Below are 25,082 nucleotides of genomic sequence, written 5' to 3' on the forward strand. Positions count from 1 at the left end.
GAGGGCTTTTGTGCTGTGTCATAACATGGTGGAGAAGGTCAAAGGGAAAGCCAATGTATGCAAAGAAGGAAAACCCAAGGAGTGTCCTGGTTTTATAACAACCCAGTCTCGGGAGCTAATCAAGTCTCTTCAGAGCAGGAATTCCCTCACTACCTCGAGAACAGTATCAAGCCACTCATGAGGGATCTGCCTTCACGGTTCAAATACCTCCCACCAGGCCCCACCTTCCAACATTGCCACACTGGGGACCACATTTCTTTTTCTTTTTTTCTGAGACAGAGTCTCGCTCAGTCGCCCAGGCTGGAGTGCAGTGGCCGGATCCCGGCTCACTACAAGCTCCGCCTCCCGGGTTCCCGCCATTCTCCTGCCTCAGCCTCCCGAGTAGCTGGGACTACAGGCGCCGCCACCTCGCCCGGCTAGATTTTTGTATTTTTAGTAGAGACGGGGTTTCACTGTGTTAGCCAGGATGGTCTCGATCTCCTGACCTCGTGAGATCTTGGCCTCGGCCTCCCAAAGTGCTGGGATTACAGGCGTGAGCCACTGCGTCCGGCCACTGGGGTCCAAATTTCAAGATGAGTTTTGGTGGGAACAAACCAATCACATTCTCACCGCAGCACTCCAGACCGCACTGAATGTTGTCAGTCTTCCGACTCATGTCCGTTGTCTGGTTCAGGCTCCCACTCGGGATCCCACGTGGCATTTACTTGTTGTGTCTGTCCTGTTTCCTCCCATCTGAGGTTTCATGACCTGGATGTTTTCGAAGGGGACTGGTCAGCTGTTTTGTAGACGGAGCCTCCACATGGGTTTTTCTGGTGTGCCTTGAACTGGATTGAGCTTGCGTGTCTCTGGCAGGACTGTCACAGAAGCCTCCACAGGGCATCACGCTGGGATTATCACACTGGGGTGTCCAGCTGTCTCCTGCTGTCAGTGATGCCCTTCTTCATTTGGCTAAGGTGTTACTGACCAGATTCTCCCCAGTAAAGTTACCATTTTTCCCATTGCAACGAATAAATCTCCCGTGGGTAACTGCTATGACATGATGTGACATTCTGTTTCTTGTCATCCTTCTCTAACTGTAGCTTCCATGGATGCTGTACCTGCAGCAGTCCTTACTGTGCTGTTACCGACGGAATTTACTACCATGATATTCTGTCTCATCATTTCTTTTACATTTTTCGTTGAATTCCCTTGTGAGAAAGAGCTGCCCTTCCCCTCCTGCTTATTATTCATTATTTGTTTCTGCCAGTACTGATTTGTGGATATTTATTTTATTCAATGGGTTCTAACTTGTTACTATCATTATTTATTGTTGTGTTCAAATTACCGCAGATTTGACCACTGAAAGCATGCTGTGCTTGGGTGTGATTTCACATGGGGCGGTGGGACAGGCCTTCTCTGAGCAGGGAGTGTGGGGGTGAGCAGAGTCCTGCAGGAGGGGCACAGTCCTGTGGCAGTGAGCACTGGCTCGGGGGGCTTCTGTCTGCTCTTGGGGAAGGCCTGGTATGCACAAGGTCAGCACCTGGTCTGAGCTGCCACCTGCTCACCTGTCTGGTTTCTTGTGGGGGCCCTGAGATCCCGGGCTTGGCACTGCCAGAGGGTGGGGCTATGCTGTGGTATGGATGCTGTGCTGTGCTGTGCAGGCAGGGGTACTGGACATAAGCCTGATGTGGCCTTTCATACCCTGGGGCGCCACCATCTCCCAGGGTGACACCTGGTGGCCTTGTCCCCTGTGAGGACCAGGATTTGTGGGGCACCTGATCCCACCAGTTCAGTCTCCCTGAATCTGTAGTGGCATCTCGGGAGGGTAGGTGCACCTGAGCCTGCCTGCGTTCTGGATACGGCACCTTTGGTCATTGCTGGCCTTGCTGCTCAGGCTCTCCAGTGGGCCAACCACCCACAGAAGGGCCTAGGGCCCCAGGGGCTGCTGTCCTGGCTGTAGAATAAATAACCATCCTAGAGTCACCAGTGTGGGCTCACCAGTGCTGGGGCCCCGCCCCCCCACCCCGGCCGCCCCCAGATCCACCCTGGATGGGTGGGGACACGGGCTGGGCAGTGTCTGAAGGCCTGCAGAGCAGCCTGGCCACAGCCCAGACAACCTGGCCCTCACAGCCCTGGCTCTTCCCATAAATAAACCAGACAGGATCCTTCGTCAGATGGCATGGCCTGATTTTTGTTTTGGGAACTCTGGACAGAAGGGGAAGCAGACAGCCTCAGGCCCGGCAGGGCTGCCCGCCCGGGAGTGGCAGCTGGGCAGGCGGGCAGAGGACGGTCGGCGGTCAGCCTGCCCTGGATAGCACAGTGGGCCCCAGAGATCACAGCAGGAAAAGAAGCCCAATTCGAAGGAAGCCAGAGTCAGGCAGTGCCCAGGCTGTGTGTGTGCATGAGGCCTGAGGGGTCCTGAGAGGGGCCTGTGGCCCAGGGACCTGGGGAAATGACAGCCTGTGATGGAAAGTGAAAGGGGGGTGTTGTCTGCCTGGGAAAATGGCCTGATCTGGGCTCCCTTGCACAAGCGGACATGGAGGACACGCCCCACTGAGTCTCACCGTCGGCTCTCAACTGCAGCCCCCTCGGGGGGAACAGAGGCTTCGAGAGAGGAAAGGCTGATCCTTGTTGCACAGTGGAGTTGGGGGGACTGGTGCTGGGTGCGCTGTGTCCCAGCCTGTGCTCTCCCCACGGGAGTTTCTATCTGTTCCTGCTTCTGAAGGGCACATCTGTTGGGTAGTGTGTTTTCCCCACACTGCTGGGAGCCAGCCCAGCAACATTTTTCCCGTCACGGCCGTGACTCCCGCTACACTGCCCGTGCCCCTGCCCCTGCCCCGGCCCTGACAGACGTGTGGTAAGGGAATTCTGGGTAGAGGGCGAGGCTGCAGGCTCCTTGCCCACCAAACCCACCTTCGCCTGCCAGCCAGGCAGCTGGGCCCTTGGTGGGCACTGGTTTCCCTCTGAGCACCCGGCCCCTCCTGGAGGAGCACGCCACGTGGGAAGGAGCAGACCCTGCCTCCCGGGTCCCCGAGACTGGGGACTTCCTCTCCGGGCTGAGCTGCCCTGGAAAGGGTATTGGATGCTGTTCAAAACACGCCACACATCTAGAATTGCATGCCCCATCTTCCAACAGCTGTGTCGACTCAGCCTGGGGATCGCCCAGAAAATTCTGGGGTGCAGTGGGCATGGGGAGTGCCCCCCCACAGGAGCCTTAGCCAGTCTCTCTGCAGGAATGTGAGACACCAGCCTCAGCTGGCCCCAGGCGTGGGCTCTGAAGCAGGGCTCCTGCTGGACCGTGAGAGAGTGACCTGCCATTGGCGGAGGGGTCCTGAGGCCTGCCCACCACCCGCCGGCTGGGCGTGAGTGCAGGCACAGGGAGACGAGCATGCTGCCCAGCCAGTGGGTGTCCCTGTGTGAGAATGCCCGGTTCAGAAGGAAGGGTGACATGGGCATCCCATGTGGCCAGCCCTGGGTGGGCTCCACCTTCCCTGGAGTGGCAGCTTTTCCTCTGTGCCGGATTTCTGGCCCCTGGGGAGTGATTCTGGCAGTGACCTTCCGGCCTGTCCAGAGTGGCTCCCCAAGGAACAGCCCGCCCAGCTCTGGCCACCGGACCCTGCCAGCAGCCTGCTCCGACTCTGTGTGGCCTTGGCGCCTAGAGGCAATTATGGGCTGAGTGGCGCCCTCCCCACACCCCCAATTCCTTTGTTGAGGTCCTAAACTCCTGTAGATAAGGATGTTGGCTGTATTAGGAGGCAGGGTCTTTAAAGAGATAATTAACTGAAAATGAGGTCACTGATTCAACAGTGACTGTTGTCACAGAATGACTGGTGTCTTCCCAAGAAGAATCCATTAGGACAGAAGTACACATGGGGAGAAAGACACTATCGACAAGCCGAGGAGCGAGGTCTGGAGAGAAACCTCCCCTGCCCACACCTTGATTTTAGACATCTGGCCTCCAGGACTGTGAGAGAATGGGTTCTGCTGTTCAAGCCCCAGGCTGTGCTGCCCTGTGACGGCTGCCTGAGCAACTAGGGAAGGCGCCGGCCCTGGCCTCCTGTGGGCGGGGATGCTGGCAGTCTCCCTGGGTGGCATCTCCTGGTGGACGTGGGTGAGCCTGCTGTGAATGCTGAGGGACCGTCCCGGGTCCCCAGGCCCTTAGTTCCTGGAGTGTGGCCTTGCAGGCTTTGGTTGCTCTCCAGCTTGAGTCCCCTGGGGAATCTGGTATGGAGGCACATGTTGGCAACTCCCAGACACGGGCCCCTGCCACCCCAGCCCCCAGAGCAGACAGACCCACCGTGCCGGCTCTGTCTCTGGGGGTGCTGGTGCTCAGGCGTGTGGGCTCCTGGGGCCAGTCGGGGGAGGGGAGGGGCAGTGTGTACAGGCCTCCAAGGAGGCAGGGAGGCTGGCAGGGAACAGCTGTGCAAAGGTGTTAGGTTCCAGTTGGTGTGGGCGGCCGCAGTGCCAGGTGCCAGCCCAGGGAAGGGCCTGTCGACAGGGTGGTTTTTTTTTTTTTTTTTTTCCTGAGACAGTGTCTCACTCTGTAGCCCAAGCTGGAGTGCAGCGGTGCCATCTCAGCTCACCTTCTGGGCTCAAGTGATTCTCGTGCCTCAGCCTCCCGAGAAGCTGGGATTACAGGCACAGGCCACCATGCCCCGTTAATTTTTTCTATTTTGGTAGAGACGGGGTTTCACCATGTTGTCCAGGGTGGTTTCAAACTCCTGACCTCAGGTGATCTGCCTGCCTCGGCCTCCCAACGTGCCGGGATTCCAGGCGTGAGCCGCCGCGCCCGGCCTGTTGACAGGATCTGGAAGGGGGAAGTTGGACTTATTCCGTGAGCTCTCCTCCACCACACGCCTCAAGGCCACAATCTGCTGTGGTCCAGCTGGTGAGACATGGAAGCTCAGAAAGAAAAATCTCACTTTTTGATAGTTTGGCAAATGTTCCTGCAGCACGAGTCATTTTTCTTCTTTAGTCGAGAGCGCCCTGTTATTTATGTGAATGTTAATTTGTGACTGGGGACATTCCCCGACGTGGTCTTCATGCTGAACAAGACCTGGGAAATGTCAGCCAGAGCATCTGGCAGGGACGAGTGTCAGTTCTCATGATAAATAGGCAGGCCTGTTGCAGTCCCAGGGTCTGGGTCTGACCCACTGACCTCTGTGTCCTGGCTGGCTCTGGCTGACCAGCTCTGTTTCCTGGAGGCTACCCCGGCACTGGTGTGTGCAGGAGCCATGGAGATGGGGGAGCTGGCTGCAGAGGGCTCAGTGCGGGACATTCTGGACGGGCCAGGTCCCGAGGGAGCCTCTCAAGCATTGCTTGATTTAGCAGAAGGCCGCCTGGCTGGCCCTGCGCTGGCCCCATGAGGCATTCTTGTCGGCATCTTGTTTATTCCATTTCCCCCTTATCTTTCTCTCTTTGCCCTCCCCCTTCCCCTCTCTGCTATCTTCACATGAATTGCCTGTTTTGCTATATGCCCTTTGTAAAAATGTAAAACAAAACAAAACAAAAATACAGAAAATACTAATAAAAAGTGAAACTCACCCCCGATCGTAACACGGCTGACCCTTTGTTAGGCGTTTCCTCACGACTGTCATGCCACGACCATGATGATGGCAGTGGAGCTGCCGGTCGGCTGATTTATCAGCTGCTGTGCCCAGCGCTCTCCACGCGGTATCTCGCTCAGCCCTCACATCAGCCGTGGAAGCTCTGTTGTTATCCCCAATCAACCCGGCAGACACTGGCCACAGGGAGGCCACTCAGCTAGCCAGAGGTGAAGTAAGCATTGGAATTGAGGCAGAGTGACTCAGAGGCCACATGCTTCACTGTTAGGCCGTGCTGACGTTGGGCACAGAGGTAGACTTGATTTTACATAAGGAGACCACACTGGAGCTGGGCTTGCCTTCTTCGGTCACCAATATGTCAAGGGTGTGTCCGTTCCTTACGTGGTCAAAAATCTGTGAAACTCTTTTAGCCTAGCAAAAATCTGTAAATTTGTAAAATTATTTTGCAGGGCATAGAGTGTTTTTGAAATAATCTGACTGGTTGGGAGTGGTGGTTCACCCCTGTAATCCCAGCACTTTGGGAGGCTGAGGTGGGAGGATCACCTGAGGTGGGTGGATCACCTGAGGTCAGGAGTTCGAGACCAGCCTGGCCAACATGGTGAAACCTCTCTCTATTAAAAATGCAAAAATTAGCCGGGCATGGTGGGGTGCACCTGTAATCCCAGCTAGTTGGGAGGCTGAGGCAGCAGTATCGCTTGAATCCAGCAGGCAGAGGTCACAGTGAGCTGAGCTCATGCCACTGCACTCCACGTGGGCGACAGAGCAAGACACTGTCTCCAAAATAATGATAATAATAATAATGTGATCCTTTTTGTTTGTTTGTTTGTTTGTTTGTTGGGGCGGAGTCTCACTCTGTGGCCCAGACTGGAGTGCAGTGATGTAATCTTGGCTCGCTGCAACCTCTGCCTCCTGCGTTCAAGCAATTCTCCTGCCTCAGTCTCCCGAGCAGCTGGGACCACAGGCGCACACCACCACACCCAGCTAATTTTTGTGTTTTTAGTAGAGACAGGATTTCACTATATTGGCCAGGCTGGTCTCGAACTCCTGGCCTTGTGATCTGCCCGCCTCAGCCTCCCAAAGTGCTGGGATTACAGGCATGAGCCACCGCGCCTGGCTGGGTTTTGGTTTTTTAAGACAGGCTATCTCTCTGTCTCCCAGGCTGGAGTGTCCAAAATAATATTAATAATAATAATCTGACTATTTATTTATTTATTTTGTTTTTTTGCTTGGCTTTAGGTTTGGGTTTTTTTTGAGACAGGGTCTCTCTGCCTCCCAAGTTGGAACTCAGTGACATGATCTTGGTTCACTGCCTCCTGGGTTCAAGTGATTCTCCTGCCTCAGCCTCCTGTATTACAGGTGTGGACCACCACGCCTGGCTCATTTTGTATTTTTAGTGGAGACGGGGTTTCACCATGTTGGCCAGGCTGGTCTCAAACTCCTGACTGCCTCAGCCTCCCAGAGTGCTGGGATCACATCATGCCCAGCCTACATTTATTGTTATAGCATATATTTGTTCTTACTTCTGTCATCTAATTTATGTTTTCTGTCTTTCTGGATTTTTTTTTTTTTTTTTTTTTTTTTGCTGTTTTTCTAGTCTGCCATATTTTCTATATGGTCTATGTTCAGTAATTTGGAAAGTAGACATTAGTTTTGCTAGTTGTGACTTTTCTGATTTTGAGTAGAATTCTTCAACTTGTATCTATTGACTTTAGAAACTTATCAATAACTGTTGATCCTAACTGAAGATTAGGAAACAAATACAATTAAACTGCAATTCCTTTTTTCTTCCTCTACTCTTTGTCTGAGTTTTTTGGGCTTGTTTGGCAATTTTTTGCCCGCCCCCATTTATTAAAGTTAAATTATGAATAGTTTATATATTACATAGCTTTTTTCCCCCAGAATATATGCTAAATGTCTTCTTGTAATCCTAATTATCCCTGTAGCATAGGTGCAGAGGGCAATTCCACTAGTTCGACCTGTGAGTTCCCCACCTGCCAGGTGACTCAGTTTTAAAATCAAGTCCAGGCTGCATGAAATGGCAGGTGAGGGGTGCTGGGGAGGGAGACAGAGGAAGACACTGGGGGTACGCTCAGGGGCAGAGGACTGCCAGGACCCCATGGAAGGCCTTGTGTGCCGGGACACGGCCTTGACTTTTATTTTGTAGAAGTGGGTTTCTGGTTTTTGGTTTGGTTCTTTCTCCTGGAGCTCTCCTTGGTCCTAGTAGGGTTTTAGAAGGACAAACGGCACCTGCCGATGTGAGCAGGGTTTCTTTTTGGGGTGATGAATAAACAGGATAAACAGTAATTCATAGGTTACCTGGTCCAGCTCCTCAGTTTGCAGAAGAGGGAACTGGGGGCCTGCAAGGGGACAGGACTGACCATGACCGCATTGGAAACCAGGTCCCCTGGCTCAGCGTCCAGTGCTCTCCCTGCCTACCTCGCCCCCCGCCCTGCCTTTCAAAGTGGAGTCTAGCTTTCCTTAGAGCCTCGCTGGGCATGTGACTGTCGGGGCTCCTTGGTCCTGTCGGAGATTGGCTCTGGCCAGCTTAGGCCAAAAAAGAGACTTTTCTGGAATAAAGGTCTGTAGGGCCTGAAACCGGGTCCAGGGAAGGGTAGAGCGGCCGGGCAAAGTCATTAGGTTCTGTGGAGCTCAGAGGCACCTCTGTTGTGGTCACTGTGCTCAACAGAACCCTGGAAGGCCCAGCTCCAGCCATAGCTTCAAGACAGAGTCCTGGACAAGGGGTCAATCTCCAAGAGGAAGGAGGGGAGTGGCTGGCATCTGGCGAGGACTCCATGAAACACAGAGGAGGAGCCAGTGGAGATGCGGGTGAGGACGGCTGTTTGCTAACGCCATGGACAGCTCCTGCCCGCCGGCGTTCCTTTTGGAAAAGTGGGAAAGTCAGTATGTGAAATCCTCTGGGACGCTGAACTGTGAAGGAGGCCATGGTGGTGAGGACGGAGTGGCTCAGATCCCACTCAGTGATATTTCCCGCTCCTGGGACTGTTCAGTGGCGAGGGGTCCAGCCCCCTTCCCTGAAAGCTCCCCAGGTTGTTAGAGACCTCCCTGGGGAGCTGGGAGGGGCAAGAGCGTGCCCGAGCAGGCTCTGAGGAGGCGCCCTGGGAGCTGCAGGCACTGTGCAGCTCTCCGTGTGAGACTGTCGTTCCAGCAGGCGGCTCCCACCAGGCGGCAGGGGAGGCTGCCTGGCCACTGCCCCGTTGCCCAGCAGAATCTCCCAGGTTCATTACCAAAAGGAAGAAGGGGAGAAAGAATCCTGGAGTTAGAATACTTTCCGGAACACGGGAATCTTAGCAGATGCCAGCATTTAGGGGACTTTTTTGGCGAGTGTGCATGCTGTGTGTGTATTTCAGAGGGAGGTGAGTTTGAGGGCAACAGGGACTTGCTTCCTTGTCCCTTGGCAAAGTCTGGGTGTCTCTGTGCATGGACCTTTGTGCTTCTTATGCTTTGTGCCTTCCACGCCTGATTGTTGCCATTGCAACCTTGGCACACACCTGACAGTCTTTGTGCTAGAGGTTGACAAGGTTGAGTGACAGACCAGGTCCCAGTCATGCACAGATGGGAGCAGCTGCGGCTTCCAGGGGAGGGGCAGTGAGGCCCAGCCAGCCTGGGTGTTCTGCAGAGGGGAACAGGATGCATGCCTGTGTTTCCCGTGAACCCCTAACTTCCAGGGTGTCTGTGGTTGAATACTTAAAAATTCAGAGTAACAGAACTGTTAAGCCTTTGGATCTTTATACACTTTTAACATCTCGTTGCCATTTCTAGTAACTACCATCAATCCAACTGCAAAGGAGCAGGTTCTATAGGAGGAGGAGGCAGGGCAGGCGTTGTGTAACTCACCAGGATCTGAATGTCGGCGGCTTTACTGGATGACCCAGGTACTGCCAGGCTCTGGGCCCCTGCAGTGGCACCTGAGGGTCAGGGACAGAGCCCTCCCCATGGTCGTCTCTCCATCCCCCAGGGGAGAACCTGGTTGGGTTTGCCAGACATCCACAGACTTCAAGAGCAGAACAGGACTCACATTGAGAGCTGGGTCGGGGTGTCAGCCTTTCTGCAAGACCCCGGGCCGGACAGCTGTGGGGTTGGACAGACAGGCCGCCAGCAGGCTCGCAACTGAGTGCTAGTGTGCTTTTGGAGTTTCTTGAATATTTATTGAGTGGGAAGAGGAAACGGATTCTAATTAATAAAAATTGCATGTAAAAACAGATACATGACACTGGCAGCAGGAAAATCAAAGTCCTGGAAAAAATGCAGCAAAACCTAGCTCACATTTTGTGCTTTGCTCTCCTGTCAATTTTCTTGTTTTTTTGACAGATCATGCCTGGGATGCATATTAAAGTGTTTGAAAACCAGGGGATAAAATGATCTCCACTTCTTTTGTGAAGTGCCCGCCGCCCAGTGCATTTTCTGGCCGGTGGTCTTGGCTGGTGGTCTTGGGGTGGTCAGCCTTGGTCTCGGGGCAGGTGCCGCCATATTCATCAGTCCAGCATGCGTGTGCACATCACACAGTGGTCCACAGAGACGGGCGGGGCTGTGAGGAGCGTGTTGAGTGTCTGCGTCTGAGAATGCCACCGCTCGGAGGCTTCTGGCTGTGTGGGGAAGCCTGAGCCCAGGCCCTGCTTCACAGGGACCCCAGTGTGCTTCTGTGCCCTCCGGGGGTCTCCTGCAAAGATGCCCTTCCAGGAGGCAAGGCCCAGGGCAGCATCAGATGGAGCTAGTGCTGTTGGCTCAGCCCAGAGATTGTCCTCAGGGAGGCAGCCAGGGAGGGGAGCCTGACCCTGCTGGTCAGGGAGACCCCAAACTCTCCTGGGTTGCTCCGGCCAGAGAGTACTGCCCATCCCCCGGCTGAGCCTGGCCTCATCATTACACTAGGTCCCTCCAGAATAACCCCACGGCCTCAGGCCTGTGGCATGGAGGCTCCCGGCCTGGGCTGCAAGGTCCCCCAGAAGATGGGGCTGCCATAAGGAGTCCTCATGTCCCAGTGTCCTGCCCTAACTGGCTCCATCAGCCCAGTCTGGCCCAGGGGCCTGTCTGGGAGATGCCCTTTCCGCACAGGTGTGGGCTCTGATTCCTAGAACGTGTGTGTCCGCAGCCTGTCTGCCCACCTAGGCCTCAGTTTCCTCATTTGGAAAGCAAGCTGGCTGGATGAAGTCACTTGGGTGGAGGCGTGGCATGGTTCTCAGCGTCTGCCAGGCTGCATGTGCTCCTGTGTGAGTGTGCACGGGAAAGGGCGACCGGCCTCATGTACAGGCGAGTCACTGGATGCTTGGGGAGCTTGACACCTTGCCTGAGGTCACCTGGCCAGATAGAAAGGGTGCCAGGAACTCAGAACTTCACACTCCAGACAGCTTGTCCGCTGCCGCCCCCCAGGGTTAATTCCTGCACTTCATCGAATGAGTTTCAGTAATAAGATGGATTTGAGGCACCAGCCTCCCCCACACCGCACACCGGGACCGTCAGTGCCAGACCCTCCCAACTCCTGCACCGGTAAACACACTGTCCCCATGCCGGTGGACAGGGACGGCTGTGGTCTCCCCGCCTGCCTGCTTGGTGCCTCCCTTGGGGGGCATGGCCTCTGGCTTTGGGGTCATCGGTTCACTCATCCCACAGGCATCTGCTGAGTCTCTGCCAGGCCTGGTTGGGCCCTGAGACCCAGGGATGAGTCAGAAGCGTGGGGCCTGCAGGGTTCCCACCCCCTCCTTCCACTCTCCTCCCACAGCCCTGATGACCTCCTTCCCCGACCTCGGTCTTGCCCTGGTAACTCTGGTCCCCCCGCCTCCTCAGCCTCTTCCCCAGAAGCCCAGGATGTCCGAGCCCAGAGTGTCCTGCGCTCCTTGCCCTTCTTCTCATGCCCCTCGGAGAACGGCACCCGCTTTGCCGGCCACCCACCAGGACCCTGAATTCGTTTTCTGCGGCTGCTGTAAGAAAGTACTTAAAACAGCAGGAATTCGTCCTCTCGGTTCTGCGGCCGGAAGTCCGAAGTCAGTATAACCTGACCCAGATCCAGGCGTCGGCAGGGCTGCACTCCCTCTGGAGCCTCCGGGGGGGACGCTTTCTGGCCTCTGCCAGCTCCCCGGGGCTGCCAGCGTTCCTTGGCTTGAGGTCGCCTTGCTCCAATCGCCAAGGCTGGCATCTGGCATCCTCCCTGTCTGCCCATGGCCTCGTCCTCTGCGCGTCTGCCTAATCCCCCTCCACTGCCCCCGTAAGGAAGTGGACGAGCGACTGCATTCAGGGTCCAGCCAGCCCCAGAGCCCACCTGATCACACCCGCAGAGTCTCTTTCCACCATGTCCTGCTACCCTCGCAGCTGCCAGGGACGGGGGCCTGGGTAACTTTGGGGGCCGTCTTTTTCAGCCAGCCACAGACCGGGAAGCCCACCTGGGTGCTGCCTCCTCCCTCCCATCTCAACCGGATCTACCCTACCACGTCCTGTCCATTCCCCTCCTCACCTCCCTCATACCTGCCACTTGTCACTGTCTCTCATGCTCCCGTCTGGACCATTTTCCCTCTCCCAGGTGCCTGCAATGCCTTCTCCCCAGGACCCCAGACCCATTTTTGTTCTTCAGCCCATTCTCCCTGCAGCAGCCACCATGCTCTGAACAGGAATCAGATCAAGGCTCCCCCAGAAGCCCCGGGCTGCCTACAACCCTCCCTCACCAGCCCCCTGAGTGACAGGCCACCGGGCACTGTGCCTTCCATGCTCCTGTCCGCCCACCTGGTCAGCAGTTCCTACCAGCTGTGCTCCGTCCACCTCCCCAGCCGTGGCGTGCGTGGTTTCCTCTGTCTGGAGCACTGATTCTCCCTCCAGCTCTTCGCCTGGCCGGTGCAAAGGGATTGGGTCGGTTTGGGTAGATGTCACCTCCCGCTGGAGGCATCCTTCATTCCGGAGCCAGGCCTGATGCTGGGCTCTGTGTCCTCCAGGCCCTGCACTTCCACCAGCCCCTGCCTGGCACATCAGCTTCCCAAGGGCATCTCCAGCCTCCCTCCCTACTTGAGGCTAGGGGCAGCCGCCCAGCAGGCCCTTGGGGACACTGACTGCATCTCGGTCTGCAGGGGCTCCCAGCCAGCAACAGGACGGTGCTCACTGAGCACCTCAGGTCAGGCAGAAGGAGGGCAGCCCGTATGCCACTGTGCCCCCTGCCCCAGCCAGGATGATGATGTGGCAGAGGCCATCACCAGATTACTTCGGGGGTGCATGGTTTTTGCACATCCAGATGGCAGGTGCCAGGGGCTACCCACCGGAGGGCACACTCCTGACTGGACAGGGGACCCTGGCCAGTGCCGGCTAAGCTTTGGAGCATCGATGGGTGCTGGAAATGCCAGCTTTTCTGATTTTCAAGAGTCTGGAAATCTGGTCATTTGTATGAACTCTCCTGTTTCTTAAGTCTGAGCAACGAATTCAAGCTTTCAAAATCCATCGCATGGGTCATGAGTGAGTGATCTGAAGGAAGCAGTCTGAAGGCTGGACGTAGTGTGAGTTTCCAGTGTGAGACTCTGGTTTATGGATAATGGACTAAAAGATAAAAGTGTGGGAACTGGAGTGGTCATGGGATGGGTGGACCTGGTGGTGCCAGCAGGCTGGATGGCAGAGGAGGGCTGGGGAGGGCAGGGAAGGGCAAGCTGGACAGCAGGGGCGGGCAGGCTGGATGGCAGGGGAGGGCAGGGGAGGTGAGGGGGGCTGAGTCAGGCCTCAAAGGGAGAACACAGGTTTACCAGATGGCCGAGTTGGGGGTGGGGTGGTGGGGAATGGGGATTCCTGAGTTGACAGCATGGTGGGTTCAGGGGCCGGGTGGCTCGGCAGGGTGCACACAGCCCAGTGAGGAGCATGGGGTGTGCAAGCCAGGGTCTGGGAGGGTGGGGCAGGTCAGGAGCCTGAATGCCAGCACGCAGAGCAGCCTGAGTCCCAACGGAAATGCGGGCCCAGCGAGGAGTTTGTAGTAAGGGAGGGCGCTGGCTGGCCCAGGGGTTCGGGGCATCTGTTCAGCTGCCTGTAGAGTCTGGGCTGGTGGATGACACAGATAGCCGGAGAGAGTGGGGGCAGTGGGGACTGGAGCCAGCTGCAGGGGCGTGTGTTCCATCCAAGACCCGCTGTGGTCAGGGCCTGCGTTTTCCAAGGAAAGCTGGGATTCCGTGTTCAAGACATGAAATCTCATCATTCTGAGTGTTAGCTTCGGAGCTTTAAAAACGTTGTTTGGCCCGAATGGAACATGTCTGTGGGCAGATTCAACCCCCGGCCGACTATTCTGACCTTTGTCTTGGACTCTGGGCTCCTGGGAGCGGGGGCAGCTCTTGGCCCGTATTTGATGCACTTTGGTGGGTGCCCTCTGGGGACACGCACAGGCCCACAGCTGCCCTTGAATGTCTCCAGGCATCTCTGGACAGTTATGACTTTATAAACACAGTAACTTTTCTGAAAGCAGAGAGGGTTGGCGTACAGGGCTGGAGACGACCCAGACAGAGGCCCTGTTCCTAGACAGGGCGGAGGGCGGGGGGGCCTCTGGGGCCACATGCTCATGCCCTCCGGCCAGCCCAGGCTTCAAGCTGAGCACCAGCTGGGGTGCTGGGCAGGGTCCTCAGGTGGGAGGTACTCCCTGAGGGAGGGGGTCTCCTCACTGTTCCCCTTCCTTGGTCTTTAGTGTGCTGGAAATCTGATCATGTTGTCTTTGTCCTGCAGGCTGGTCTGATCCGGATGGAGGAGGAGGAGTTCTTCATCGAACCCTTGGAGAAGGGGCTGGCGGCGCAGGAGGCTGAGCAAGGCCGCGTGCACGTGGTGTATCGCCGGCCCCCCAAGTCCCCTCCTCTAGTGGGGCCACAGGCCCTGGACACAGGTGAGGCTACTGCAGGTGGGCAGGCTGTGTGGAGAGCCCCCTGAGGCCCGAGTCCCCAGGGGAGCATCCCAGAGACTCAGGCAGCTCTCCGAAGACCAGCGTCGCCACTGAGGCTGAGCCCCAGTCTCGGTGGCTCAGGAATGGGCCAGCTGCCTGGCTGACGGCAGGGCGTAGCAGGGCTGCTGGGGCTGGGGCCTCTCCTCTGGGTGCACGTGGGTGACAAGCAGCCCGGGCACCTCTGCCTTCAGGTCTGGGGCCTCCATGGTGGACGATGAAGGCTGTCCAAGGGCCCGTCTTCTGTTGCCTAAGGGCGAGCAAGTGTCGTGGAGTGGGGTGGGGCCCAGACCAGGCCTGAGTCCAGTGCCCGCATCTCTGAGTCTGTGCCTGTGAAGATGCCTCCAGTGCCCCAGACAGCGCCGCCCCTGCCTCTGTGCTGCCACGGTCCCCGGGAGGGTGCCTGTGGTAGGTCCCAGCCCTCGCCTGGCTGCTCAGGAAGAAAGGCCCTGCATACTCTTCTGGATCCCTGGAGGCATGTGCCCTACAAAGACTCTGGAGATGCTCCCAGCAGCCTCAGCAGTCTCTGCACAGACTCACGGGCTTCTGTCTTTTTCAACTCAGAACCCATGTGTGCCCTGGGCCCAGAAAGCTGAAAGGAGCTGCCGGGTGGCCGTGGTGACAGTCCCTGACTGTTGCCTCAGACCTGGCCTCGCTGTGCCAGCCCCCACCTCCCAGCATCTCCCAGTCTCTGGTCCTGGATTGTGGTGAAGCCAGGGTCAGTGTCTGATGTGGTTCTACAGGCCCATAGTTCTCAGGGTCCCCTGTGTGGTCGGGGACGCCTGGCCTGTGCTTGGCTCTTGCTGGGAGAGTGGGAAGCTGTGAGCTCAGCCCTCGGCCTCTGGTCAGGACCCCCTGGGTGAGGACAGCCTGGGGCCCAGGGTCAGACACACCTGCCTGTTCACAGTGAATGCTCCAGGGCCCTGGGCTGGGCAGCCCCTGTGCTGTGATTTACTAAGGTACTCCTGTCACTCCATAGCATGCCTGCCTCATTGACTGTAGGTGTCTCTGACTTCCTAGCTTGACAGATAAATTGAGTACAGCCTGGCAGGGCACAATTCTAATTTCATGAAACGACATCAGATACCTTTGCAAAGGCATGGTTCCGTCAGGAAGCCCACTGTGCTCTGGAGACAGTCAGTGTAACCGGTGGCCCCTGTTCCTTGGGGCCAAGTCAGCGTCTGCTGTGCTGCAGACAGCCGGGCCACCGGGCACTGCCCGCCCAGCCTTCTCCAGCTGCGGTCTCAGCCTTGACTGCTTATCCTCCCCCTTGGACTATTTTGCAGGGAAGGAAGGAGGAGTAATCCAGGAGGGCAAGCATGAAATGGGGCTGGGCCCCAGTTTTGCTCTTGGCTAGCTGGCTGCCTTTGGGTAAGCCCAGTGGCGTTAGCAACCCCTGTGTCCCCGAGAGCTCCGGGGCTGCTCACTCGGTGCTGTGGGCTTGGTGCTTCTGTCTGGCCTCTCTTGGAAGACTCAGGGGGGTTCTGGGGGCCTCTGCTCAGGCGAGGTGAGCTAGCCGTGTGCCCTTGGCCATGTCTCTGATCCCAAATTCCATATGGTGCTTGTCTTCCTGAACATGGCAGCCCTTCCCCCACAGCCTGGCCGGCCTTGCCTTATTTTCTGGGCTTCTGCTGGTGTTTGGCATCTTCTACTGAATCCTCCCTCCACCCCCACCCCCAATCCACATATCTTTAATGAGAACTTGAAATTCAGAATACAGGAAAGGAATTTCAAACTCCAAATAAGCCCAGAAACCATTGGCCTTAGAAGACGCTGGGTGAGGCCGGCTGCCAGGTCAGGGGTGAGGCTGGGATGGAAGGTGGGGGTTTGGTAATGGGCTGTGGGGGAGGACGTGAGCCTGTCCAGCCTGAGCTCTAGGCCTCGGGCCCAGGCTGCAAGCCCAGGGTCTCCAGCTGAAAGCCCAAGATATGGGTGTGGGCGTGGGCCTGGGGCTATAGGTCTGGGTCCCAGGCCTTGGGGCTGGGGCCAAGTCCCCTTTGCTTGATGTTCCTGTCTGGTGTCCACAGGACCCTGTGTGAGGGGATCGGGCCTTCAGGGAGCTAGCCCCCACTCGATGCACCTAATTGTTAACTGTTCCCACGCAGCCCTGGGCTGAGGTCAACACACTGGCTGGAAGGGCGGAGCTGGGTGGAGGGCCCACGGTGACCTCAGGCATCCAGCTTTCCATCTGCCTGGGCCTTTGAGTGGCAACGGGGAGATGCATAGAAGCTGTGTGTTGTGGCATAGTGAGGGGCACAGCCTGCCTGGCACATAGCTCCAGAACCTGGGTGCAGGGGTGTGTGTGTGTGTGTGTGTGTGTGTGTGTGTGTGTGTGTATAGGGGACCCTTTCTTCTAGTGAATTCTGAGGGAACCCTGATAGATCTGTGTGGCCCTGGTGGAAGCTGGCAGGAGGTGCTGGCTGGCAGTTTCTTCCTGCCTCCCCAAAAGCAACGTCTGGAAGTGGGTGTGAAGCACCCTGCTATTTATGTTCTGCCGGGGAAGGTGACACACCTGCCCTGGGTGTCCCAATGGGGGGTGGGCATCTGTCTGGGTGGCGGGATCTCCCTGCAGGGTCAGGGGTGCCTCCTTTTCAGGGTTGCTGAGACGGGTGTCCTGTTTTTCCCGAGAAGCCCATGGGCTGACCAGGGTGATCTCGGGGGCTCATGGAACCTCAGGAAATCATTTTCACTAATAGTCTGTGTCATCCAAGATCAGTTGCTGGGTTGCAGATCACCTGGGGAAACGGATGGAAAATGACGGTTTTAATGCGTTTCACAGACTCAGGCCGGGGATGAGTGTGTGCACTGGGCAGCTTAGGTAATACCCAGGAGAGAGTGTTAGGAGGGGCAAGGGGTGAGGGAGCGGGGAGGGTCCTTTCCTCTCCTCCCTGGCCATGCTGTCCTTGGCAGAAGGGTCCTGCTCAGTGCTGCTGGCCTGGGAACCTGGCCAGGACCAGAGGCAGAGCTCTGAGGCTGGGTGACCTTTTGGGGAGAGGTGGTTGAGGTACCCACCCTCCTCCCCGCCGCCAGGCATTCTGACAGGCATCTCGAATCCCTGTTCTCTGCCGTTCCCAAGGCCAGCTCTGTGCCCAGGGACACTGTACTGGGGTTCAGGGACAGGGCACTCTGTGGCATTGTCCTCTCTGGTGTGTGTGTGTCTCATCTTGTGTGGGACTGTTGAGGAGGGAGCCCCAGGGAGCTTGAAACAATAGAAACGTTAATATGGTTTGTCTCTGTGCCTCCACCTGAATCTCATCTTGTAGCTCCCATAATTCCCCTGTGTTGTGGGAGGCACCCAGTGAGAGATGATTGACTCATGGGGGCGGGTCTTTCCCATGCCGTTCTCGTGATAGTGAATGGGTCTCACGAGATCTGATGGTTTGAAAAATGGCAGTTTCCCTGCACAAGCTCTCTCTCTCTCTCTCTCTCGCCTGCTGCCGTGTGAGACGTGCCTTTCACCTTCTGCCGTGATTGGGAGGGCCTCCCAGCCGCGTGAAACTGAATATCCAATAAACCTCCTTCTTTTGTAAGTTGCCCAGTCTTGGGTGTGTCTTTATCAGCATCGTGAAAACGGACTAATACCCACGTATTCTCTCACAGCTCTGTGGGCCAGGAGTCTGAAATGAATCTCACTGAGCCAAGATCAAGGGTGGACAGGGCTGTGCTCCCTCCAGAGGCCCCAGGGGAGAACGTGTTTCTGGCCCATCCCAGCTCCTGGGGGCTGCCAGCCTCCCTTGGCTTGTGGCTGCATCGTGCCAATCTCTATCCTTGGGTCATATTGCCCCCTCTTCTTCTGATAGTGTCCCTGTGCCTCCCTCTTGCAAGGATGCCTTGATTGCATTTAGGACTCACCCCAGTAATCCAGGACAGTCTTCTCATCTCAAGAGCCTTCCTGTAAGCACATCTGCAAAGCCCTTTCTTCCCATAGAAGGTACCCGTCTCAGGTTGCAGGGATCCAGACCCAGCATCTTTGGGGGCACCATGCAGCCAGCTACAGGGTGTGAATGGCCCTTGCGTACAAGGCTGGCCACGCAGTGCACAGCACACCTGGGAGGCGCCCGTCTGGGTCATGTGGAGGAACAGCACTGTAGATTTCACTTACTCCTTCCCAGGGCATATAGCCCAGAGGCACAGCCCAGGCAGGCCCTGGTCCTGCTCTCTCCCTCACTGGACCCTCCACCCGGTGGTGTGGGAGCTCTTCCCTGCATGCCTGAGTCCCAATCTCAGCCTGGCAGTCCTCCCCCATCCCCCGCATTAAGGGACCTGGAGAGGCTGACTCCAAGACCACGTGCACAGAGAAGCCAATGCTGCTGTTGACACTGAGGGCCTCTCTTAGCTTCCCAGAGACTGACCTTGGGATTCCGCGAAGGTTGCCACACAGTGAGAAAGACCCCGAGTCATGTGTTGGGCATGTGGTCTCTGTTTCAGACAGTGCCATTTGCAGAATGTCAAGACAAGAGTTGCAAACTCAGAGGCCTGCAGGGCTTGGCAGGCAATGCCAACAAGGACAGCAGTGGAGGAAAAACAGATAATTGCACCCCACCTTGGCCTGGCTTTCATTTCTCTCCTTTTGATAGAAACATGGACGACCAAGAATACATCTCCACTAAAGAGAAACAGCAGCAGGAATGCAGCCGCCTGTGGTGTCCAGCCCTGGCCTTGCCATGGGCACAGGGCGTCTGGGAGACCCTGCAAGGAGCGACAGACCCTCCTCAACTCCCTTGACCTCAATCTGGTAGAAGTGTGGGTCTGGTGCAGCTGAACATCCTATCAAGAGAATCCAGACATCAGAATTTTTATGTGAACCTTCCTGATGTTAAAATGTGTCTTGAAATTTCTGGAATGAGAGGATGAACTGAGAGGGCTCCAGGAATCCAGCCGAGGCACTGAGCTCAGTGAGTCGGCAAGAGCTGGCTTAGGGCCCAGGCTGATCCCGGTACAAGAGACAGCCCCTATCACCAAGCAAGAGGACCAGGCCTCGGGGGTCTGGGGAGTCACTCAGGAAGTGCCTGGTTGGAGACACAGAGACAGGTCCAGGCACAAGGACGCTGGCCAGGTCCAGGGCTCAACCAGCAAATCCAACCAAAGCCCTCTTTCCACAGAAGCCTCCACATCAGCTCTCTGCCTCCAGCCCTGGGCCCTGCACACCCAGTGGGAGCTCTCATGCCTGGGGTCCCGTCCCGTGCTCACTATATGGGTCGAACAAAACACGGTCCCCCATTGGCTCTCTGTGATGCAGAGACAGAAGCTTCCTCTGCCCTCCTCTGTGGGCTGCTCTCCTGGGGCTCCCCCGGGTCTGGCCTTGGGACAGAGGAGGGGCAGGTGCTTCCCGTCCTGGGGAACTGCTACCAGGCTGCCGTGCATACACCCCGCTGGGCTGAAGGAAGAGAAGTCAGACAGCAATGTGCCAGTGACCTTGGCTGCCTCCACTCCAGACACCGCTGGTGCCAAGCCTCTGCCTGCTGCTGTCAGGCTGCAGCATCCTCCCTGACGGGCAGAGGAGGCACACCACCACGGGAACCTCTCAGCCTCGCTGCACCAAGGAAAGCCCGCCAGGAGATAGAGGACAAGCACCAGCACAGGGCAGCTCCTCCATGTGGCTGAGCGTGGCTGCCACCTGCAGCCCACAGCCAGCCCTCCCCCACCAGGCCAGGAAGAGCCCTCTCCTGATCCACAGTCTCCACCCTGTGACTTTGCCTTGAGTTGGGTTGGAGTTTTCCAGGCTGCAGGGGATCCTGGGGGAAGAGTGGGCAGGGGAGGGGACCTCAGGTTTGACAGCTCCCCCTGGGTGTGCAGGGCCCAGGACTGGAGGCAGGGAGCTGATGGGGCAGCCTCTGTAGAAGCTGCAGCCTTGAATGACCCAAGGTGGTGATGGCGCCCTCCAGTCTCAAAAGAGTTGAGTGTTTCAGCAAACTTGTGCTGGTTGCAGTGCGAGGGAGGCTGGAGGCAGGGAGGCCGTGGGGAGGCTGGAGCAATGGCATAGGAGAGAGAGAGGAGCTCTGTTCTGTCAGGCCACAGGACGGGGGAGCAGGCGAGACTCATCTACTCAGTGGCGAGCAAATAGCCAGCTCCACTGACACAGCAGATGTGAGGCTAGGCCTGGTGGAGGTTGGGGGGCCCAGGATGGGGCAGGACGGCTGTTGCTTTGTTGGGGGGGTGCAAATTTGCTGAATGCCAGGTCAGAGAGCCCTTCTGCCCTATAGCTGTTGACGTCCATCTCAGCTTCCTGTGGCTGCTGTATCAACTTACCACATCTTAATGGCTTAAAACAGTATACATGTATTCTCTCACAGTTCTGGAGCTCAGAAATCGGAAATAGGCTTTTAGGGGCTAAAATCAAGGTATTGGCAGAGCTGGTTCCTTCTGGAGGCTCCAGGGCAGGATCCATTCCTGGTCTCTCCCAGCTCCTGGGGGCTGCTGGCGTTCCTTGGCTTGTGGCCACATCGCTGCAGTCTCTGCCTCCCTGGTCACATGGCTTCTCCTCTTCTGTAGGCAGCTCTCCCTCTTAGAAGGGCACTTATGACAACATTTAGGGCCCGCTGGGACCATCCAGGTTACTCTCCCCATCTCAAGACCCCTAATTTAAACACATTTGCAAAGTCTCTTCTGCCATATAAGGCAACGCTCACGAGTTTTAGGGATTAGGACACGGACGTCCGGGGGGGTCATGATTCAGCTGACGTGTCTGAGTGTCGAACCTCGGGTCCTAAGGGAGAATGGAGAGAGGACTTTGGCTGGATTTGCAGGGTGAGCCCTGGACCTGGCCAGCGTCTTGTGCCCCGACCTGTCTCTGTGTCTCCAGCCAGTCACTTCCCAAGCAACTCCCCGGACCCCTGAGGCCTGGGCCTCTCACGTGGTGATAGGGACTGTCTCTCATACCCTGGTCAGCCTGGGCCCTGCCAAGCCACTGTTGCCGACTCACTGAGTTCAGCGCCCTAGAGCCCTCTCAGCTCTTCCTCTCTTTCCACCCTGGAGCTGTGCCTGCAGCCCGGGCCCCGGGAAACCCAGGGAGAAGCACTGATTGTGAAACCCGAGGCGGCTCCGGGAGGCGTGCTTCAGGGCTGAGCGCACCCTTGGCAGACGCCGTGGCGCTCCTGTCCTCGTGCAGACTGGGCCCTTGGGATGACTGTCGGAGATGCCAGTGTGGTGATGTGGCCCACGCGGAAGGGGTGGGCGGGGGCCGGCGCTGGGAAAGCCGAGGCTGCACATTCTCCGAGGTTGGAGTTGCCTGGGGTCAGCCGGGGAGAGCAGGAGGGGCCAGCTCCCAGGCCTGGCCGGCTTTGCGGCTGGCGTCTGCTGCTCGGAGGACTGCCCTGTGGGTCTTCCCACCCCCGGGCTGTGAAGGCAGAAGCGAGGCTTGCACCCCGGCGAGGGCTTGGCCCCCCTTATCCCGCAGGGGAGACGTGCCAAGGTGTGCTCCCCCTCCACGGCGTCTGGGCCTGGCACTCCGCCTGACAGCCCCCACGTGCGCAGCTCCTCCCCTGCGCCTCCGACATAAATTTAGTCCCTGAGTCTCAGGCCTGCCCTTCCCCCGCCACCTCTCGCCTCCCGACATGGTTTCTGGTTCAGGGGTGGAGCCGACCAGGTGAATGTGGCTGGCAAGGGCCTGGATCTTTGGCGGAGCACCGTGGGCAGGTGACAAGCGTGACCCGGAGGATGGTGGCCTTGGCCCTGGCTTGGCTGCAGCCCCAACTCGAGTGCGGGGACAACTCTGGAAGACCGGCCAGTGGTTCTGAGGAGCTGCATTAGGGCTGCTCCCACAGATGCTTCAGCGCGAGGTGGGTGAGTGGGGTGGACAGCGGGCAGTTTGGTGCAGGGGTCAGTGTGCTCAGCTCCACCTGGCATGCTGCCATGCTGGCTCACTGAGGGGCCCAGGGCAGCTCACTCAGCCCCTCTGGATCTCCGTACCTGGGTGCAGTGGCACAGGGGTTGTGGAATTACACAGGGCACAGGGCACCTGCCCGGTGCTCACTGTGACACTTGCTGAGGCTCTCCGGCCCCCTTTCCCTGGTCTGCCTTGTCATCTTCCACAGACACAGTGAACTGACACTTTCTTTCCTTCCCTGGGATCTGTGTTGGGAATGACCTCCAGAGAGCTTTTCTGGTGATGCGCAGGGTAACCATGCCCGGCATGCAGACAGTGCACGGCTCAGGGGTGAAGCCGCGATCTGCTCATGGGGGCATCTGGCGTTTGATTAGCAGCTGTGGGCTGGGCACACCCCCTCCTCGGGTCCCCGGCACGGCAGAGGCAGGCTCCTGGGAGAGAGACGATGTCCCCAGGGCATCTTTCCACGTCTGTGACATCTGTGCCTTGGGTGTAGGAGCCTGCTGGCTGGGGTGAGGTTGGGGCAAGGAGCAGTGGGGCCTGCTTGGGACCCAGGTGAGGCTCCCTTCATGCCCTGGGTGCCCCATGGATGACTGTGGAAGAGACATGGGCACCCTGCATCATGGGGACAAAGGGACTGCATCCCATGGTGGGGCCGCAGACGGAGGCCTCTTGGGGCCAGAGAGGGGGTGGGGTGACAGGTGAGAGGTGTTGGGTACCAGCATCAGGGCTGCAGAGGCGGCTGGAGGGACATCTGAAGGGGACAGAAAGCACTTCCCCAGCCTGGCTCAGAAACTGCATTTGGGTCCGAGGCCCAAACTCTGCCAATTTGTGCCAGACGGAGGCCTCTGACCACAGGCCCCGTCTCCTCTCAGAATTCTCTGCAGGTTGGCAGACACTTCAGCCAGCTCCAAGCCTGAAATCTTTTCTATAAAAATTTCCAATTTTCTTTGACCTGTTTCTCTTTGAAATTAATCCTAGGCAGCGCTGTGCTCTGGGCCCTGAAGGAGCTCTGAGCGGGGAAAAGGTCGCACAGTCAGATGGACGTGCGGGCGTCTGGCTTCTCTCTCTCCTGCTCTCTGGCTTCCTTTTTCTCTCCTTCTGTCTCACCCTCTTTCGTGTGCCTGTGCACACACGTCTGGGGCATGGGCTGAATTCTTCCACTGGATGTCTCTCCCAGAGCTCTTGACGTGGCCCCTTTGGCTGGGGCTTGCCCTGAGGTGTGGGCTGCACCACGAGCAAAGCTGGCAGAGAACCCAGCCAGGAGCGCACTGGCGCCTCCCACGCTCCCATCCCAACCTGTCAGGATGGTGGTGCACACCCAGAGAGAGCTCACAGGACAGGGCAGGAGGTGACCGGGGTGCTGCGCCCGCATGGAGAGGTGGCTGGTGCTGGTCCGGTTGGGAAAAGGCTGGGCACCTGAGTGCCGTGTGGGTTCAGTAATGCTCATTATTACTATAATGCTGCTCCCCAAATCACAGGAGGAATAACAGCATTAGCAGCTCTACTGCTTAGGGGGAGACTGAGACTCGGAGAGGGCACCTTGCCTGCTACCACTAGTGTGTTCTCCTTCATTCACTCGTCACGTTCTTGCTATGTGTCCACCGTGTGTCTGGGGCAGGACCGGGTGCCGGGGCTGTAGCAGTGGAGGAACCTGACTGAGTCCCTGATCTCTGGGCTCACAGCCCAGCAGGGGAGACCCGGTGAGCAGATGCTTGCAGACAGTGGAGAATCCTGTGAACAAAGTAAAACGGGGTGAAAGGGCAGCGTGAGAAGGCAGGCAATGGAGGGAGGTGCCCCAGGTTGGTGGTGATGGGAAAGCCCAGCCCTGGGAAGGGTGTTCCAGGCAGAGGGAACAGCACATGCAGGGGCCCTGAGGCTGGACTTACCGCAGCGTGACCAAGGGGCAGAAAGCAGAGCGAGTACCTGGATCCGAGTGGGAGGCGTGCGGGGCCGGGATGGGCAGCACTCATGGCTTTGAAGGGACTGTCGCGGTGCGGGGTGGAAATTCATTCTGGGTGTGGTGGAGGCCTTGGAGGGTTTTGGGGGGAGGGGGTGGAAGCAGGGAGGAAGTGACAGATGGCGGTGCCCATGCCGGTGGGGTGGAGCCAGTGAGTTCAGGAGGAGTTTGAGGTGGAGCTTCCAGGACATGGTGTGAAGGAAGGAATCAAGGACGTGTCCTGCCCCTGAAAGGTGACGTGGCTGGGAGGCTGGCCGGGCAGTTGCTGGTGGGGGTGGCAGGTCAGGTGGCCTGGGCCAAGTGCAGGAGCCAGAACTGGCACCCATCACTCTGACCGCACAGCTGCCCGCGTCTACCGCTCTGCATGCCCTGGCACAGAGGGAGGTGTTTTCCCAGGAAAGAAGGTGCCAAGGCCGAGACCCATGTGCTCCCAGACTCGGGGGCGGGAGCAGGAGCCCCCGAGGCAGCCCCACAGGCAGCCAGGCCCGGGGATGAACTGCCACCTCCTCTTGCTCCAGGAGGCAGAGGTTCTGCTCTGTGGGGCAGACTGTCAGGGACAGTGTGAGGTTTGGGGTCCCATGGGCGCGCGTGCATCCTTGTTTCTCTAGCAGGACAGGTCCTGCTTCCCCTTGCCTGCCACTGTGGGGAGGGACCCCCGACTGGCCGGGATGAAGGGACGCACGTACTTAGGAGCGTGCAGGGCAGGGTGTGTGGCTGTCTTTAGGGCCTTTGCAGGCAGAGCCTTCCTGTCCACCCCAGGAGGCCGCAGGCAGCGCTACCAGCTGTTCCCCATACAAAAGCTGCCCGAGACAGCTGGAATGCTCCTGCCCTTGGTGCAAACTCTTGAAACTCAGGGTT

General features: G+C 57.7%; 1 protein-coding gene across 1 annotated transcript in view; it reads left to right on the plus strand.

Moving 5' to 3' along the window:
• The window catches only part of ADAMTS2 (ADAM metallopeptidase with thrombospondin type 1 motif 2), a 236,971-nt gene that overhangs the window by 51,819 nt on the left and 160,070 nt on the right, over nucleotides 1-25,082 (plus strand). The window contains exon 2 of the mRNA XM_050794432.1: nucleotides 14,232-14,385. Coding sequence (XP_050650389.1) covers nucleotides 14,232-14,385 — 154 coding nt within the window. The remainder of the gene's footprint in view (nucleotides 1-14,231; nucleotides 14,386-25,082) is intronic.

The sequence above is a fragment of the Macaca thibetana genome, chromosome 6 (assembly GCF_024542745.1).
Source record: "Macaca thibetana thibetana isolate TM-01 chromosome 6, ASM2454274v1, whole genome shotgun sequence".
NCBI lineage: Eukaryota > Metazoa > Chordata > Mammalia > Primates > Cercopithecidae > Macaca > Macaca thibetana.